Raw genomic sequence first — 19,385 nt, 5'->3', positions numbered from 1 at the left:
TTTTGAGAGAAGGCTTCACATGTGCAATTTTAAGTACAGTTCCATTACCTGGCTAAGAGCCTTCACAGTGGTCTACTGGCAGAGTGAAATATTGGTAGACAGGTGACAGAAAGAAAAAGGTTGAAAAGGTCTATAGCCAATTTGCAGACTGACATGTATTTCTACAAATTTTGGCTGTCTGATAAATAAATGACTGCGGGTAGAGCATGTAACTGATGACATTATAAATAAATGGAGCATAGAGAAATTACTTAGTATCATATTTCTGGGCATACTTGGGAGATAGTGTGGGAAATATCCTCATTTAGACAGGGCAGTTTTCAGATTCTGGTTTCTGCATTTACACTGAAGAGGCCATGAGAGGATGGGAAACATCTCTGTCCCCTGTGCAGCCAGGGTTCAGCCTCTCCAAGCTCCTGATGATGATAATATCACCACTGCAGTCATTTAAGCAGCAAGAAAGTGTGATTAGTTTTTCTGAGAACTGAAAGTGCAGTGTCTGAGCAGGTAGTGAGCAATTACTTTCCCTTCAAAAGTGATGAGTTAAACAAAGAAAAATCGAAGTTTGAGAGAGAGAGAAGGAATGTAATGCTAGCAGTGTTGAAAAACCTGCATAGTTCACAGCAGACAAAGCTATCCTCCCCATCCGCTCTCCTCCTGTCCCGACACTTCAGATGTGATTAAATACTTCTTCTGTAGCTCCAGTGAGTTACCTTCCCCCTGCCTCAGGTTATGCCCTTCCCACAGCTCAGTGCCCAGGCTCGGAGGAGCCAACTCTAGGGATAATCTGTTGCCCATAAGAAGGAGTAGGACTGTAGGCTGGCAATGCCTTTCAGGCTGTAAATAGTCATTGCTCTGCTGAGGTAGGAAAACCTCCCTGGAATTACTGTTCGTACCCTTAGTTGTCTTCATAGCAACGATCACTGCTAACTATTCCTGTCACTCTCTGTTCCTGCTCATAGCTCAGAGGAGAGCAGCCAAGGCCAGGAGCCCAACTGGAGCACAAGGGAAGGGGGAAGTCAAAGTGCAATGGGATGGGCAAGTGTTGGGCATGGGCAGGGAAGAGTAGGGGGCAGTGGCTGGCTGGGTTGTTCTCATGCATGTGAACAGGTCTTTACCACCCTCCCATAATTGCAAGTCAACCTTTTTAGATGCTAAGACTACTGGAGAGATGGTTAAAAATAGTTTTCTGCCATAGCTTCTGAAGAATTGATCTCGGTGTGGGAGAAGGAATGATAAGTAGGTGTCCTTCTCCTGTGCCTTGTATCCTGTGTAGGTGCTCCAATTGATACAAGATGAACACCAAATGCTTCTGTGACTGTTTATCCTACTCTCATTGCGTGTTACTTTTAGATGTGTTTTCCATCCTCCTCTCTTGCACTGTCATGGGTGCTTTCACAGTTGTACCATCTGGTAATGTGGCTGTGGGAAACAGGCAACACGAGCAGATGTGGTGTCTCAAAGATAGTCCTGTAAGTTCAGTCCAGAAATTTGTGCTATAAAGGAAAGAACTTCCATATCTTTCCCAAGTAGCAGCATCATAAAATGAAAGACAGCAAAATAATGTAAAATTTATATGTATTTGCTTGCTGCTTTCTTACAATTTTGATTTGTGAAACTTTCTATTGAAGGACTGATTTCACCTGAAGTATAAAAAAAAATCCTGGTGCTAAGTGTCAGAGGACTTTGTGTCAGTTCACATCCCTTCACTGGAATGAGGGAAGGCAGATCTCCTGGAGATTGTACTTGGGAGGGGCTCTGCTGTCAAGAGGAGCTTTGACCTGGGCACTCTGCTTCCATTTTGTCCTGTGAGATCCAATAGAGAAGCACAAGGATTACAGGACTGAAGGCTTTGCTTTCTTAAAAAAAAAAAAAAAAAAAAAAAAAAAAGAGGACAAACTTCACTTTCATTCAATTTCTACTGCAGATGAATTGAAAAAACTGCAGCAGTGAAGAAAAGGTAGAATCCAAATGAGCACAAATTTAGAATACTTAGAATACAAATGAGCACATAACGCCTTCTGAGACAGTATCACAATTGTGGTTCTGGTGTTTTGGAAAGAGAAACTTGAAAAAAAATGATCTGCTTTAAAAGTTACCTGTCTCATGATGAACAGTGAAGTTAAAGTACTTTGCATGAAAACTGCATTGGTTTATGTCCTGAAACATCCAAAAAAGAGCAAGCTAATGGACATTCTTTTAATAAAAACTAGCTGAAACAGTAAAATGTTGCTTCTGGATTTACACTGTTTTAGGAACATGGCAAGGATCTTGAGACATTTAATTTCCAATCCCATGTACTCCTTTGTAATGTAGTAATAAATAAACTGAATAAATTAACTCAATTTAATGTTTTGTAGTAAACAAAGAGCAAAGGAGAAGGAGTTAGCGAAGAAAACCACTATACGCAAATGTATTTTTTATCAGGTGTTTTGAATGGTTCATCATCATATATTGCCAAGCTTGGGTAGTCTTTAGTTAAGATTTAACATTTAATCAAAAGGACTTTATGGGAGGAGAAGTGGTAGTGATACCAGGATAAATTTCTGCCACTTAGGTTGCTCACAGACCATGATCCAATGGGGATAATAGCCTATAAAACATAACTGAGGGAGTTATTTGTTGAACTGAAGCTAGTATTTCACACTTAGAATCATATGGCATAAACCTTTTGGGTTTATTAAATCCAGCCATCTGCTATTTCAGGCAACACGTCCTAGAATCTTGTTCATAACCTTTTCAAAGAACTGGAATGTGCCTAGCTAATGCAAGACTTGTCTTGCTCGTTTATCAGTTAGCAGAGATAAATATATGTCCTGTTCTTATTGAACAAAAGTTCAAGTCACATTAGACTTGTTTCTTTAACTATTTATATTATATTGTGGCATGCACAGAATCCTCTATACTATTTATAACAGTGCTGCTAAAGCTTACTAACCCCTTGCTCAAACAAAGGCTATACATCCAACTGAAATCAAGCATCTAAAGTTAGTTGTCTGTTTTCTTGGTACCCACATATAGGTCTTTGTAATAACAATACAGCTGAAAAATATATGGGTTTAAAAACCCTTCCATGATTTCCTTGCAATTACATCAATGGGTTATTGATGAGTAAAGGGGACTATGCAGCCATTATTGTGAGTGGAATTTGATCCTGGACACTATAAAAAGGCTGTATTTCAAACTCTTTCAGGACTACTTTTAGAAGTAGTAATAGTAACAGTAGTAGTAATAATAAATTCCATTCCTAGCAAATGGTTAAGAGCCATTAGTTCTTGAAGTATCTGAAATAATTCAGATTTACTCCAAGCTGTAGTTCACAGATATCAGTCCAAGAAACAAATGTTAGGAGGGCATATGAACACCTATTTCTACAGACAAAAACAAAGCATGCTGAATTAGGAAAGCAGTATAGCTTTGCTCTTTGTCTGCTGTTAGGCTTTCTCTTTGAGGTCATACCATTGTCCTTCTAAACTGACTGACATCTAGCTCATTTTATTGCTCAAGTTCCTGGCAAAATTTATAAAAAAACCCCTTTGATTTTATGTATATAACACCTGGTATTTTCTTCATGACTAGACTTGGGAGCGTTTGCCAATATATAGATTACTCAGCATTCAAAAGGAGTATTATTTGCCATGCTCACATCAGAAAAATATTACTGGTATGAATATCAGGAAAAGTAAACATTCAGTCACTAGTTGAAGTGTCCTTAGAAGTACTGTTTCAAACCTGGACGAGTAAATAAGGATGAAAGCGTTTATTTGACATGGGAGCAGAACTGCCACTGACTAATGAGGTACAATTATTTATCATGATGTGAGTTCCAAATATTCTCTATAAATAAAGTTGAAATACTGAACAGGGATTTTATGGGCTGCAAATAAGTCCAAGGAGATTAGAATACTGTTTATGCCTACTCCTGGAGAACAAGAAGACAAATTGACCAAGTCATCCATTATCAGTTCTTAATTGCACTCTACTTGTATCCCTTAAGCTCTAGAGTACACTTTGTATTGCAAGATCTGAAAGGGCTCCTGTTAGACAGAGTAACTGGGAAGCCTAGTAAACTCTACTCACAGAGTAGAAAGATATGCATGAGTACAATCAGCATAGTCTACATTCAGTAGATGGCAGTGGTCTGCAGTTGTAGATTAATTCAAGATTTCCTCTTGAGCAGATGCTTTCATTTCTGTGAATCCAAGCAGTGTTGTTTTGGAGATTTATTTGAGGCTTTTTTTTGTTTATTATTTTTTATTGTTTTAAATACTAAGATACCAGGTAGCTTTTTACCTGACAGAGCAGACGGTGACAGAAAATGCTAAAAAAAAAAATAAATTGCTATTTTATTTTACTCTTCATTACATAGCACTTGGAATAATGTAGTTAAGCTTTGAATTTCAGACAGTGGTATTACATACAGAAAGGAATGCATCTGTCTGGAGCATTGACTCACTTTCCATCTATGCCCCGTGGAACTTAGTATGTACATATCAAGGTCTCAAAATAAAAGCATTCAGTAAGTGGGAACTATGTGTGTTACTTAACAAAAGTAGTAACACAGTGATGTCTCGGAATGCTGCACACAGAAATAGATATTTTCCCTTGTCTAAAGGAATAAATGTGGAACTATAAGGGGAGAGTGGGGGGGCAGTGTATAAGCAAACAAATTACAAAGACAGTTGGAAATTATTATGAAGCTTTTATTTATGGAAAGCTGGAAGAAAAGCACATAGCAAAAGCAGGAATACAGTTTGTGTGGCAGAAAACACAGATGAGAAGGTGAGGAGAATTAAATTACATCATTTAAGTAGATATTTCCTCATGTGGCAGTTATTTCTAAGCAAATAATAGAAAATGTTTAATGATTGATGACTGTTAGTGATGGAAGGAGTCACTCTCTGTGCACAAAGAAACGTTTTTTCTTGCCTCCCTACGGGAAACTGCAATAGAAAATGCATTAAATATATCAGCCTGTAAAACAACCACAAATTTGTCCTAAGGATTTTGAGCACCCTTGGACAGACCCCAGAATCAATTGGTGGTTCCTGAGTAAGGAATAAAAATGTCACACATTTTCAATGAAGAAGTACATTGTTTCTCTGCTGTTTCAGACACCATACGAGGATCCAGGGAAACATTTCAATCTATATTAATAAGGTTATTGTTTGCAGAACAAAAAATAATACCATTCTGGTAGCAATGGAATAGCTGTATTAATAAAATACCATTTCCAGCATAGCCAAAGATGCTAATAATCCTCAGTTTTGCAGGTGAGAACCTTTTCCAGCCAAGGCCCAGAAGTAAGGGTGCTGTGCAGTCTGGTCACAGACAAAATATAATAGTGAAAGTAGGAAAATGCAGTCCAATTAATCGGTCAGGGTATTGTAGAAAGAAGTATATGTTAATTGATTTACCTCTGCTTAACATCACCTGCTGCTGAGGACGATTTTAGGAGCTCTTTTCTCAAGCACTGTGAAACCGTGGTGTGGCAAATGCCCTAACCAGGGAGTGGGACTGGCTCCCCATGAGAGCTGCCCACGATGGTCACCACATATTTCTGCTTACATCCAGCAGGAATCCCTGAGTCTGGTCTACAGATGCTTCCCTCACCCTTTATTCACAGACTATTTTACCATGTATCACACTGTAGTCAAACACCTCTGTGTTACTCAATACCACAACACTCTCTTATCAAAATGCACACTTAACAGTGTTTTCTCCAATGGGATGCCTTATTTTTGCATTTTTTTCTGTATTAATTATTGATTTTGATTTTTGATTGTTAATTTTTGATTTTTTTAAAAATTTTTATTTTCATTAAACTGCGGCTGTACATCCCTTCCTAACATTTAGAAATCATTACATATGTACATTAAGGCATGGTTTTTGTCATTAAGATCTCCAGATATCTTTCATGGTATGTTTTTGGGTTTTGCTTGTTTGGTTTTAAGTTTTTTTAAAATATTGCTTTTATAAATATTTCATGCATTTTTAAGACAATCTTGCTGAGGATACTTTCATCTTGGCCTTGCAATATCACCCCATTCTCTCATGTTTCTAGTATATTGTTTTACTTGGGTATTTTTCTCTTCTTCCTGTCTATTTTCATCTCTCTTGCTCAAGTTCTCCTGACACCTTGTCAATTTATTTATTAATTTACATTTGAAAGATTCACTATCCCTTTTTTTTCACTATAGATTTAATTTTTCTGTAAACTAAACTCATCTTGGCATTGCTAAATGTCCAACCTACTTTTACTGGTGTTTCAGTTTGTAGTACCGTGACAGTAGACCAGGGCTGCCATCTTTAGGCACTATCAGGAGTTTCTAATAATGAAAAACCCCATCCAAATAAATTGAACTTTCCTATTTCAACAGATACTTGAGGCAATTTTCCTGACAGTGTTCATTTATTTGTAGAAACATGATATTTCAACCACTGTAGGATTTATTTCTCTACTATGTGCAATTATAGACTTTATTTAAGTTGAAGCTTTGGAGAGCCTTGTTATTTTTAAATAAAATTGTATTAACACATAGTTTAAATAAAATGGATTAAACCAAATTTGGAGTAGGGACGAAGAATAAAAGCAGAGAGAGAAGGGTAATTCTAAAGCATTGGCCTTTCTGAAGTACAGACAATTGCATTAACTCAAAATGGCTGTACCAAAATCAGAAAAAAAAAAACCAAACCCAAATCACGGTCAAGTAAGAATTACATGGTATAATAAGATGTATTGTTATTGCTTTGACTATATCTTGAACTATGTATTATATTGTAAAATTCTGTGATGTTACAGTCATTTGAACACCCTAATTCTGTTATGTGACTTCTTGAAGAGCAGAACAACATAAACCCAAGTAATACCTGTTATTCCATCATGTGACTTGTCATTTAGAGGAACGTTATGCAGAGTAACAGTGGATATTCTGAATTAACAGTGGATATTCTGGAAAACAGATCACTGTTAAACCTGGCTAAAGATGGCAGTTTTTAAATGCTGTCACTGAAGGGTGCTGTGGAGAGCACTTGACCTTGCTAGCTCTCATCATCATCTCACTTACACCAGCAAAGGATAAAACCGGTCATCTTTTACCTGGAGTTACTCGACCTTCTGTGAAGTTTCCTATCTTGAGAAAATTAACAGTATGGATGGAATTTAGAAACAAATTTGTAGTATAGACTTCATTCTGTATGTGAATCAGAGCTGGAAAACTCTGAATTTGTCTTGTCCCTAGATTTTTGCCATAAATATTAGAAATTTAGACAGCAATAGGTCTGTCCTGGCACCCTTTCATGTCAATGACCATTGCTGTCTGTGGAAGGTGTGTGTAGAATAAATAGCATTTTGTCCCAGATAAGTTGTTATCTAAGGACACACAGAGAGGTCCCAATGTAAATAAGAAAGAAATTATAGAACAAAGATTATTTGTGGTTATAAACTCAGATTATAGCTAGGATGAACCTCGAGTCAATAGAACCAGTGCAATTTAACTCAGATGTAACACTGTCTAGAGAGCAATGCATGTTTTGTAAGCCTGGGCACAAGAATGCAGCAGTCCAAATATTCTCTCAGCTGATTAGAAACAATCAGTTACCCAGTATATATCCATTGGGCATATCCTGGCTCTGTTATACTGGTTTGTGTAACATGGTCTTGAGGCAAGAATGGATTGAATAAACTCTCTCCAGTCTGACCAGTCTTTCCTGCTCATATGGGTTTCACACTTTAAAGTCTTTATTCTTTCATTTTCTTGTGCCGTTTGTGGCTTTGCCCAGTGTGGCTTTCAAGTGTTTTGATTTTAGTAATGCTTTGGCAATCAATCTTATCATGTTCAAGCTTCTGCTTATCCTTTGCGAAATTAATTTGTCAAAGGAATTTAACTTGCCTTTACAAGTACACTGTGGGAATGGGTATCAAGCTATCTGCCTCAATAGGTGGTAGATACCACATGAAGGATGACTGAAGAAACTGAGAGTTTATTAGAAGCCAGAACAAAGATTTTGTTTTGATGATTTTTCACTGCTTTATAAAAGTATCTTGTATGGACTTGAGATCCTGCTTCTGGTTGCAGTGTGATCTAGTCAGGAGTCAGTGATACATATTCTATTAAAAAAAAGATGTTCATTAGTTTGATTGAGATATGAAGTTCTCTGAGACTTCAGCCTCACAGTTTCATACAGACAAGAGGACTTGGCTGTGCTGCTGGAAGATGGAAGAAAATTGCTTTGCTTGTTTTGGGCAATCCATAGTTGAGGCATTTTCCCCTCCCCTTAGAGCCAGAGGACAGAAGTGTTCCAGTAACTTGTGCTGCCTGTGATTTTCATACGAATAAGCTTAGGTTGTCTTTGTGGAGGGCTCAAGGCTTACTGATTGTGCTTTAATGAGCAAATGCACTGGGCAATTAAGAAAAAGGACTCAAAGAAAGCTGAAACATGGGCAAATGTTGAAGAGCTGATTGCTGCCTGGAGGGATGGCAGCCGCAGCAGGGGAGGAACAGGCACTCAGTATCATTCAACCACCCCCTAACACACAACTGACCCAGTTTTCCCTATTGGGATGGGTGTAGCTGGGCTGATGGAGGTCACTCTTGGGGGGCAGATGCTGCAGTGTTCCTTCTCAGGCTCACCAACCCAGCTACAGCTGCAATTTTATGCTTGCAGTGCCTATCTCCTTCCCTGAGCATCAAATCCCTTATCCTGTTTTACCCTCTGTGCATTTAGGGATGGAGTTTTGGCTATATGCAATTTTACAGACTTTTCCTAAAGAATTTTTTTAGGGCAAAAAGCAGCTACTGTTCCCAAAGCAAATTCAATAGACTTTGAAAGGCCCTGAGTCTAAATGTTCTTTGTCAGAGCCTGGTTTTATTTCAGACTTCCCCAGATTATGACTATTTGTCAGTACTGGTTCACTTGAGGCATCTCACTCAAAACACACAGATTGTTTCACTATTTTAGCTTTTCATATACTCCATCTGTGTTATCTTAAACTACCTGACACTTCATGTCCATAGAACACTTTAATGGAGAAGGTACTGTATTTCCTTTGCAATAAAGAAACAAGTTAGTTAAAACTGATATTTTTGAGAATTCTTAAGGAAATTAGGTCCCATAACCTTGCTGAGATGTATTAAGACTTGGGAATTTTAGCTTAAAATGCCAGCCTAAAAATACACTCATGTGACCTCTGACAAACTGCCTAAAGCCAATGGTAAGAATTTATTTTGGCAGATATCCAGCATCCTCCTATGGTAGGAAAGGAAACTTGCTCTCTTCTGAGGTAAATGTTAATTCAGACAAGAAACTGGAAAAAAAAATGTAGGAGTATAGAAAGACTTAAAATGACAGTAGTGGTAAGGAGATATTTTTAGTGACTATATATGTTTAACTACAGGTCCTAATGCTGTGATGTTGCTTGTATCAGTACTAAGAAAAGCATTTAATTTGAATTTAATGCAATATACAATTATTGTACTAAGTAATTGTCTGCAATAATATCTGCAGTTACCCAAGAATTTCTAATGCAGTTTTTCAGTGGAAAATTTATAAGATTGAGGTGAAATATGCTTCTGAGAATATTTACTTTCATCAAAAAATTCCTGCTGTAAGCCAGAGACAGCATTCTACTGAAAGAAAAAAAAAAAAGTAAAAAAAGTGAGTAGAGCTTTTGTGCTAGCTCCAATTTTTGTTCTGCCTGATTCCTTTGGCTGTTATGAGCTGTGTACTTTCTCTTATACCTGTTGGCAAAACCACCATATATGCAAAGGGGATATTTAAAATACAGTGATTTTCACAGTAGAGGAGTACTATATTTTTACTAACATTGCAATAAATATGTGCATAGCCCATATCTATCTTAGACATTCTATAGGAGATTTTTCTCTTCAAGTACCTGTTATTTCAAAACCCAAAGTATGGTATTTGGTTTGCATCTATGTAGGTATTCTACATTATTTGTTCAGATACTCAAGTACTTGTCATAGCATGATAACTTCTTGATATGAATATTTATAAAATTATAGCTCAACTCAGAGCTAAGATGTGTAGAAATGTTTGTCAGAAAATCTGATTGAGTGTGTTGTAGGATGATATTTTATATTCTTCTCTGAATCACAGTGTTGTATACACAAACAAAACTATGAAAACTAATTTCACAGTTAATTTAGGAAGCTATTGGGTTCCTTTATAGCAGGAATCTTGGCATATTATGCTTTTGGAGCTTTTATTTTAATTCCTCTATTACATGCCCTTTTTCTTTTCTTCTGTCCTCAGAAATTTTTCCAAGGGATTCCAGTCTCAAAGACAAATTCATAAAACATTTTACAGGTAAGACAGCTGCTTTTAATTTACCTATATATGCATATTTGAAATAGCCACAAGAATCAAAAGCATTAGATATTCTGAGGTTCTGCACCAAGCTTAGCATTGTACCTATATGCAGTCTCTGACAAGTAATATTTTAATAAGAGAACTCAATACATTTAAAATTTTAAATATTTGCATTTTTCCATAATTTTTATCAGTCCCACTATATTATTTTCAAGTTCACTAATTTTAAAACTTCTCACCAGGCTGCATATATACTTCAGAAACAGATCTATGAGGCCATGGAATTTTTCACTGTATCAGGGAAACATATTTTGTCTTCTGTCTCATGATGTATACATGTGGATGCTTATCTAAACAAGACAAACAAATAGAGCAAGGAAGTGTTAAGGAATACAAATTAATCAGAAAAGTAATTTGCTCTCCCAAATATGAAAGTTTAATATGATTAAAATCAAATACTTGAACTTGAAAACTGAGATGGAGTTGTACAGTGCGCGCACCTTTGGGAGTCTTTTTTGTAACAACTGGAAAAATGCTCCTTTTGAATTTAAGCAAAAAGAGTTGCCAATGGCAAGATGCTTGTACTGTTTTTTACTTTCAGTTTCAAGTGTTCTGCACTTCAGAGTTTCAGAGTATAACACTGCAAAGCCAGGATTTTTAAACATTATTGTGGTTGGTGAAACTAAAAAATAGAGAAATAGCTGGCAATTGTAGCATGAAAAAGAGAATTGGAAATAATTATGTTTCCTCTTTGCTGGAATTTTCAGACAGTCCTTGGCAAGAAAGGAAAGATTTTATTGTCTCTTTTGCATGGGGGAAGTGTCCTCAAAATGTTAGGATAACCACAGCTTTAAGAATCTTTCTGCCAGCTGCTCACTGCAGCCCAACAGCACCTACAGGAAATGTGCAGTGAGCAGCTGGCCCTTTACTAGTACAGTAAACATGTGGAGTCACAAACCTTACCATTTTCTGTCCATATGAGAAAGAAATTAAAAGAACACTTAGATCCAGCTATGCTGTTCTATGTAGCACAGGAATACTGGAAATCACTCTCCTGGGGAGGACAGAGAAGAAAGATTTGCTTATATTAATAATTAATCTATTTCCTTTTCTTATTTAACTTGGGAAACTGCTCAGCTACTATAAAAAGCTCAACATAATAATCTGGGGAAGCTAAACAATGAATACAGAATGATTTTCATTACTCAAAAACAACAGTGAAAAACAACCATGAGTTTTTCAGAAGGTATTTTGAGGACAATAAATCATAGAAAAAGAGGCCTGTTTCTGGAGCCTTTCACTAAATTAATTGCATGAGTAGTTGCTTTCACAATTGCTGAGAATATTTGACTCACATTAGATGGAATGAGTAAGGAAGAAAGTTCATTGCAGAATTCTCAAAATTCATTTCTTTGTTGGCTCAGAATTTCTGGCTATATCTTTTTTTCTTTTTCTTTTTTTTTTCTTTTTCTTTTCCTTTTTCTTTTTCTTTTTCAGCTATGCTCTTAAGATCTTCAGTGGTGGTTTTTCCTCCATTTTTCTCTTTTCCACAGCTTTATTAGGTCCTGTAACACACAGGCATTTTCTTCAAATGCAGCCTTGCAGCCTAACTTTTCTTTTCTTGATTCAGTTCAAATCAAAATCCTTTTTTTCTATCAACCTCTATTCTGTTCAGATATAATCCTTACTAGTTCAAGAGTTAAAACATCCTAAACTAATGAAGTTGTGAAAAAGAAAAGAGAGAGGGATATCAACATTATCTTTACAATCTATTATCTTTACCACCTCAAGGTTAAGAAAATTATTGTACACTTCTAGTATGCCAAGAACAGTAGACACATTTTATAGCCATATAAAACCCATATGTAACAGTCCTCGACTATAGGAAAAATCATAAATAATCTTGAGAGTCATAAAGCTCTCCATCAATTCAGCTAGAAAAGCAAGCTTACACAGAGTGCTCTGTGAGGCACTAATAAAATCAACAGCCTATTTTGATGGTGAGGAAGAGAGATGGAAAACCATATATTATCTCAAGGGACATGGAATATATTTAATGACAAAAGCTGATGTTATATCCATATATCTTGGATGATTTCAAGTAATATATGTTCTCATGTGCCTAATTACTCAACTAGATAGTGATGAGTAGTGATGTTACCATCTAGATGGTATCTTCCAATTTAAAGTTACAAAGGCTGCTTTGTCAGTTCATTGAAAAGCTTATTAGTGACTGGAAAAATCTCATTAAATCTATGTATTACTGTTAAATATATCTAATGTTCAGTTGTGTACAGTGTCACAGAGAGGAATCTTCTTTCAACTTTGTGGTAGTTTGGCTCCACTACCCAGACAGAATTGGCTTGGCATGCTTTTTCAGACTGCTAAACCACCTTTCAAGTTGTGAAATAATTTTTTTTTTTTGCCCAGAAGTGCTTACTGTCTTCTTCTGACAGGAAAGTTAGTCAAAGCAGCATGCTTCATATGAAACCTTTTGTAGCACTGCTTAAAACAAGCAGGGTTCCTTATTCAGGTTCCTCTTTAAGGTGAATTTAGAGGATTCAAGTTAAATTTAGTCTTGTTCAGTTAGTGTCACCTTATGTCAGTGATTTTTGTCCAAATCACAGGAAACTCATGCCCAGCTGTAAGCATCAGTATTGCTAAACAGATTATATGATACAAATACTACATTTTTACACTCTTTTTCAACCTGGATGTCATCAGTAATACCTTCCCAGGACCACCAGCAATTAAGGAAGGGCTCTTTGGTAGCTTGATACCTTTGACATTTGTTTTGAAGACTAGCAGCTATATATTATTATCAGCTGTAAATGCAGATAGATGGCACTGATATCCAGAGAAGAAAGCACAGTCTGGGAGAACAGAGGCACAGCACAAGTCACACAGGGATTTGTTTCACTCAGATGTTGAAACACATGCTGCCCTCTGCATGCATAACAGCATCCTTTCTTGCTAGGACTACTTTAAGAGGACATCAAGGTTCCCAGGTGTGATTTGGCTCTCTTTTTTTTCCCCTACAAACCCACATTTTATATTAAGAACTTCGTAAACCATCCATGTGGAAGTCAGAAGCATTAGTACTTTGTCTTTCCAAGGTTAAGAAACTGATTTATGCTTAAATAGTTGCTTTTAGAAATAATCTTCTCATTGCTTCTACATTATTCCTTCTGCACTAGAATATTGCTGACCACTGAGCAAATTAATTCTTTTGTGGTTGGACCATTCTAATTTTCACCATATAAGAAATTTTACTCTTGTTTTTGAATAACTGAAGTGTTAAGGCTAAGCAAGTCCATCGTTTCCAAGGGCTGTTTTTCTGTCATTGAGTTTATGAGCATAATAGCATAGCAACAGGATTGCTTTCTGTGGTTTTCAGTAGCACAGTTATACTTGTGGTACATCATGATTGTTTAAAGTGCAGTAGAAAATTAAACATAAAGTCATTAAAACATGTAGAAATTAATTCTGTGTATCGATGCCATTCATTGAAGTGGCAAAGCAATGTCACTGAAAGCTTGTGGTTAACTCCTGCTTACTTTCAAACAGGACCAGTCACATTTTCATCAGAGTGTAGCAAGCACTTTCATCGACTCTATCACAACACAAGGGACTGCTCGACACCAGCCTGTAAGTAATAGTTGAAGCACCTTCTAATGCTAACTGTGGTACTTGTTTAAAAGCAGCCTGCTGCTTGATGTGCTGGTGCTTTTGTAGCTGTTATAAATGACATTATTTGTCTGCATCACCTCAGAAAGATGGTAAGCACTTTTGTGAGCAGCTGAGGTGCTCTCTCACAAAAGCTCAGCACTTTAGAGGATCTGGCTTTTGAAAGGGACTGGAGCAGCCCTTTTCCTATCTGTCCTACACTGATCAGAAGTTGGAATGTAGAAATCCATGGCTGATCCTCAAAAGCTATACATACAGCTTTTTAAGTAGACATATGAGTAGGCTAGACATGTATCTCTTACAGGCTGCATAAACAAAATCTCATGCATGTTGTGCATTTTATACCTTGATACATGGATCCAGAGTGTATGAATATATGAATATTATTTGGATTCCCCTATATTGCCTGAGTGTTTCACTTTATTGATGAAGAATCTCAGTAATAATATTTCCATTATAATGAAACAGGTGTTCTCTAAATGTAAACGCAAGATTGTGGTTAGGACTGTGTGAAGAATTGAGTTATAAGTTCAAAAAAAGTAAAGTCAAAATTGCAATTAAAGCTAAAGCAGATTTTTTTTCTTATTTATGTCAACCAAACCCAAAGCAGATAATGAGTTTTGTTAAACCTGAGATATTCCATTGACCTGTGAAGGAGACCTAAATCCTCAGAACTGTCTCCACCTTGTCCATCACAGAGGGTTTAGAATAATTATCAAGGCTGATTAAAGGATCTTTTCCTGCCTCTTTAGAGGGGTTTGATATATTCTCACAGTGACATCTTAGCTGCCGTAGGGTGTCTGAGAATGATTTAATTTCTCTTCTGCTGACGTGGTTATATTCTGTGTAAACATTCCCTGAAAAACTGAACCCAGGGTAGAATTCAGTTTGGCACAATTTTGGTTAAGTTTTATCAAAATATTTGTCACGTAGGAGAAGAAAATTGCACCTAAGTATTCCTTGTCACTAGATAGATCTTTCCATCAGAAAGGACAGCAATGGCTCAGAAGCCACTTGAACCAAGTGACCATTTTCCTTCCAAATCAAGGACATAAGAGACAGAGAGAGCCAGTGAGACACTGGTATCTCTAGTCTGGAGATTAGGAGATATACTTAGAGATGGAAAACATGGATTTTCATCAGTTTTAACACTAAGTGGAACAACAGAAAAATCATGAGAGCCAGACCTCAAACTACCTCATAGTCTGCTGGTTAGAGTAGTCTCCCAGTTAATGAGTTAAATTCCTTCAGGTAAAGGTGGGGCTTGAACCTGGTCTTCTACATCTTAGGCGGAAACTACCTGGTGGAAAATAAATTGCTCCCATCATTCACATTTCCTTCTTCTTAGCCACAGGATGAACTGCAATCTAATTTTTCATCTTACACATATAATTTCATGAATTAAACAGAGAATGGTGTGTAGAGTGTCTGAAATTCTAATACAAATTCTACATTTCATTTTCTGCAGTTTTTTGAAGGTATCTGGCAATGGAGATTCATTATTTCTGTGGGTAATTTTGTTTTTTAGATTATAAAAGGTGTGCAAGGTTGCTAACGAGATTAGCAATGAGCCCTTTGTGTACACAGTCCTAGGATGTTTGCTATGTAAGTATCACTTTTCCCACTCATTTTCTAATTTGTTGAATGGTCTAGTGATTTACTTCACACTTATACCTTGTTATCAGGTGGGCATAGAGAAATGTGATATTAACAGAGTGCATCAGTGAGCAGCTCTGGCATAGAAGGAGTGACTCGTTCCTCATAGAAATATATAGAAGCAGAGATATCTTGATAGACACCACTGTAATTTTCTACAAGTCACTTGTGGCACCATGGTCCAGAATTATTGACTGAATGACCTGTTACTGTTCAAAAATTTGGTAGGAACTCTGCTTGGTGAAATTAAAATGCATAAGAACTTCATCAACACGTTTATTTCAGACCTCTGAGAAGAGAAGAAGAATCAGACCTTCTTGCTCTCACGTCTGCCAATGCAATCTTTATATGCACCCAGTCACTTTATTAATCTTTAGGACCACTTTTCATTCTTAGATTGTCTTCCAGGAATTTCTGTAAAGTTATTACCACTTAAAGGGGGTGGAAGTAAACTGAACGTAAAGATGTGACAAAGCTAAAGGCTTCAAGTAACTGTGAATGGAACCACTCCATTCTTATCTAGGAAGAGGATGTTAAGTGTGTTAATTAAAACACCTTGTCCCTGATAAAAGGAACATCTTAAAGTGAGCTGTTTTTTCCCAGTTGTTTGAATATCAATAAAATGTTTACACTCCCAACATAAGCTTGAAAAACTGCACTGGTTATTATTTACCATTAAAATATATTAAATCAGTGAATTTAATTTTACTTAAATTTCTTCAAACATTATTTTCTTTCACCATCTCCTCCTGACAAATGCTGCAAGCTTGGAGTTTGGAGGAGCTGCGTATGTCACATCTTCCTGCATCAAGACTTCAATTCATACTAATCAGGAATAAGAAAGGAAGAGTAGGATATGAGTCAGTGTTAGCTGATTTGATTTCCAAGTGGAGGTGGGACTCATTTTGGTGACTGTGAGAAAAAGCTTTGAAGAATATAGCAATATTTCAGTGCTTAGAAGAAATGACATAATTTCTTTTTCTTCTTATTTTATTTTCTTAACTATTTTGAGACTGTTTTGCCTCTTGCTTTCCAGATCTTGCAGATGGTTTTGAATATATCATGGCCACTAAACCAGAAACTGACTTGGCATCTCATTACTTTGCCAGAATCTCCTTTCATAACTAGAGACAGGATTCCTTTTCTGAGTGCCCTTTCTTAATACTTTTATATTTTGAGGTACCTACATTCCCGCTTGTTTGTTAGTGTCCTCTTTCCAGTCTCAGCATTCCAAAACATCCAAAACACTCTCTAATTTTCTTTTCTTTCACCTTTTAGTCTGTGTTTTTCTCTCAGTAGTATCCCGTTACGCTATGATTTCATGGCTCAGGGCTTTCTGAAAGATTTCTGGGTGTTCCGATACATTTTTTTTTCTTTTCTCCTTTTTTATTTTTTTTTAATTCTTTCTTTTTGTTTAAGAGTTAATGATCTGCCTCCATATCCACAGTACAGAAGCATCTGTCTAATCCTGTTTCCATCTTCAAAATACAAAAGGATCAGAAGAAATGATTTGCAAATCCAGGTGCTCTAATTTGCCTGCCAAAAATACACTGAAAGAGATGACATGTGAGGAAGGGAGGGTTTAAATGATAAGCAATGTTAGCAGCTCTCGTGCACTATTCATTTCAATTTCTTTTCTAGGGTGACTTTCTCTCTGCTTTTTAAAAGCAGGGAAAACATTACAGGAAAAAGAAGACCTGTGATCTGAGTATTTGCAAGCTGCCTATGTGCTTTCTTATCCTGTTCCTCCACTAGGTAGCTAAATTCCACTAGGAATAAGACAGGCTCAGGTCTTCATGTTTGTTCTTATCCGTTATCTTCTTGGAATGGAAATATTTTCCAGACAGGGATGCATGTTGGTAAAAGTCACTCTCTCTTGCCTCCAAACCAGTACAGGAGTTACTGATGTTCATCCCTCAATAGCAATGCATTTCTAACACTATTCTGTGTTTGCTTCTCCTCCATCTTTTGGCATTGAGGATGCATTTTCCACACTGCCCTCACAGTAGCTTAGAGAGGACAGGTCATGATTCCTGTTTATTGTAAACAGGGGGGAACCAAACCAAACCAAACCAAAACCAAAACCAAAACCAAAACCAAAACCAAAACCAAAACCAAAACCAAAACCAATACCAATACCAAAACCAAAACCAAAACCAAAACCAAACCAAACCAAACCAAACCAAAAGTGACGTGTTCTTCTCCTGATAGAAATCTAGAAATTAAGGTTTTCCCGAGAAAAGCCCCTTATCTTCCCACGGGATGTGGTGGCAGAAGCTGCCCAGGGAGCTGAGGTGGAAGGGCCACGGCTGTTTCAGCACCATGGAGAGGGCTCCAAGGGGGTGGGCGCCGCTCCCCGGGAGCTGCTGGGACTGGGAGTAGTAGGTGATCTGCACAGCTTTTAGCCTTTTGGTTTTCCCTTTTTTCTTTTTTTATTATTATTATTTTTTCACCCTCTAATTCAGATCCTTGCAAATGGAAGTAAAGCATCTGATGAACCCCAGAATCTAGAAACGCGCGTGACTCGGTGCATGGGAAACATCCACGTGCTAAACCTCTTAGCATCAGCGCTGAGGATTTGCCGTGGCAAAACTCATCAGTGTTTACAGGAGAGGGCAAGACCCACTGGCATTCTGGAGTTAATCTTAAGATTTATGGAATCCACAAGAAACTGTCATTTATGCACAGGATTATCCTAAGCAGTCTCCCTGTGGGTTTTGAAACTAGTTATAAAAGAGCATGTCCTTTTCTCTTGCAGACTTTCTACTAAGGAGTGAATTCAGATTTGCCAAGAAAGTGCCTTCAAATCTTCCAAGACAGCGAAGACATCTTTTACCTTTTTGATTTACAACATTTTGTTACTAGATGCATTTTATTTTCATATATTTGTCGGACATTCCATATTTGTGTGAAGCATTATTTTATTTTAATTTGTAAATTTATTGCCTATAGTTCAGATAAGCCAATTATTTAAATACAGTGTATATAAAAGGATACTAATGATATACTGATTAAATATTATAACCATATGCAGGGACTTGGTAAAATTTTGCTGTTTCTCTTGTTCCATTGTATTTACGTCATTCTGCTCAGGCTCTTACTTTCATTATTTGCACTAACTTGAAATGCAGAAGTCTATGTAACTGAAATCTGAATAAGCTGTAAGTGGAGAAGTTTTACTTGCCATGGAAGATATTTTATATTTTGAAGCTTTGTTAATATATACATATATATTATTGTGCATCAGAAAAAATGCTCAAAAATGCTCAAAAATGCACCTTGCTTTCAGGAACATTTGTATGACTATTCTGGATTTTCATCAGTTACATTTGTACTGGCACTTATGGAAAGAGTTGCAAATAATGTAAATATAAAGACTGGAAAACTGCAATGCAGTTTTGGTGAAATAAAGGACATTGAACTATTTTTTGCAGAGGTTACTTAAATCTTTTAAGAGGTTACTTATTTAATCTATAGATTTAATTTATCTGGTTTACCTGAAATAGAGAGCTGAGACCCACTGAGAACTTCAAACTTGTGGGTTTAGTTTTTTACAACATTTGATTTTCACATGGTAGAAAACCCACTGTGAAAAACAGAAACCTGTAAGAATGGAAAGAGGGTAATAAAATAGACTAGTAGAAGAGAAAATACTGTATAATATCATAAAACCATGGGGAATAATGTATTAATTTGGCTGGTGACAAATC

General features: G+C 36.7%; 1 protein-coding gene across 1 annotated transcript in view; it reads left to right on the top strand.

Moving 5' to 3' along the window:
* Window positions 1–19,101, top strand: part of ALKAL1 (ALK and LTK ligand 1) — a 35,234-nt gene extending 16,133 nt beyond the window's left edge. The window contains exons 2-5 of the mRNA XM_071737532.1: window positions 10,276–10,329; window positions 13,900–13,980; window positions 15,548–15,624; window positions 18,434–19,101. Coding sequence (XP_071593633.1) covers window positions 10,276–10,329; window positions 13,900–13,980; window positions 15,548–15,612 — 200 coding nt within the window. The 3' untranslated portion in view covers window positions 15,613–15,624; window positions 18,434–19,101. The remainder of the gene's footprint in view (window positions 1–10,275; window positions 10,330–13,899; window positions 13,981–15,547; window positions 15,625–18,433) is intronic.
* The last annotated feature ends 284 nt before the right edge of the window (window positions 19,102–19,385 follow it).

The sequence above is a fragment of the Heliangelus exortis genome, chromosome 2, assembly GCF_036169615.1.
Source record: "Heliangelus exortis chromosome 2, bHelExo1.hap1, whole genome shotgun sequence".
Lineage (NCBI taxonomy): Eukaryota > Metazoa > Chordata > Aves > Apodiformes > Trochilidae > Heliangelus > Heliangelus exortis.
This window is presented reverse-complemented; position numbering and strand designations above follow the sequence as displayed.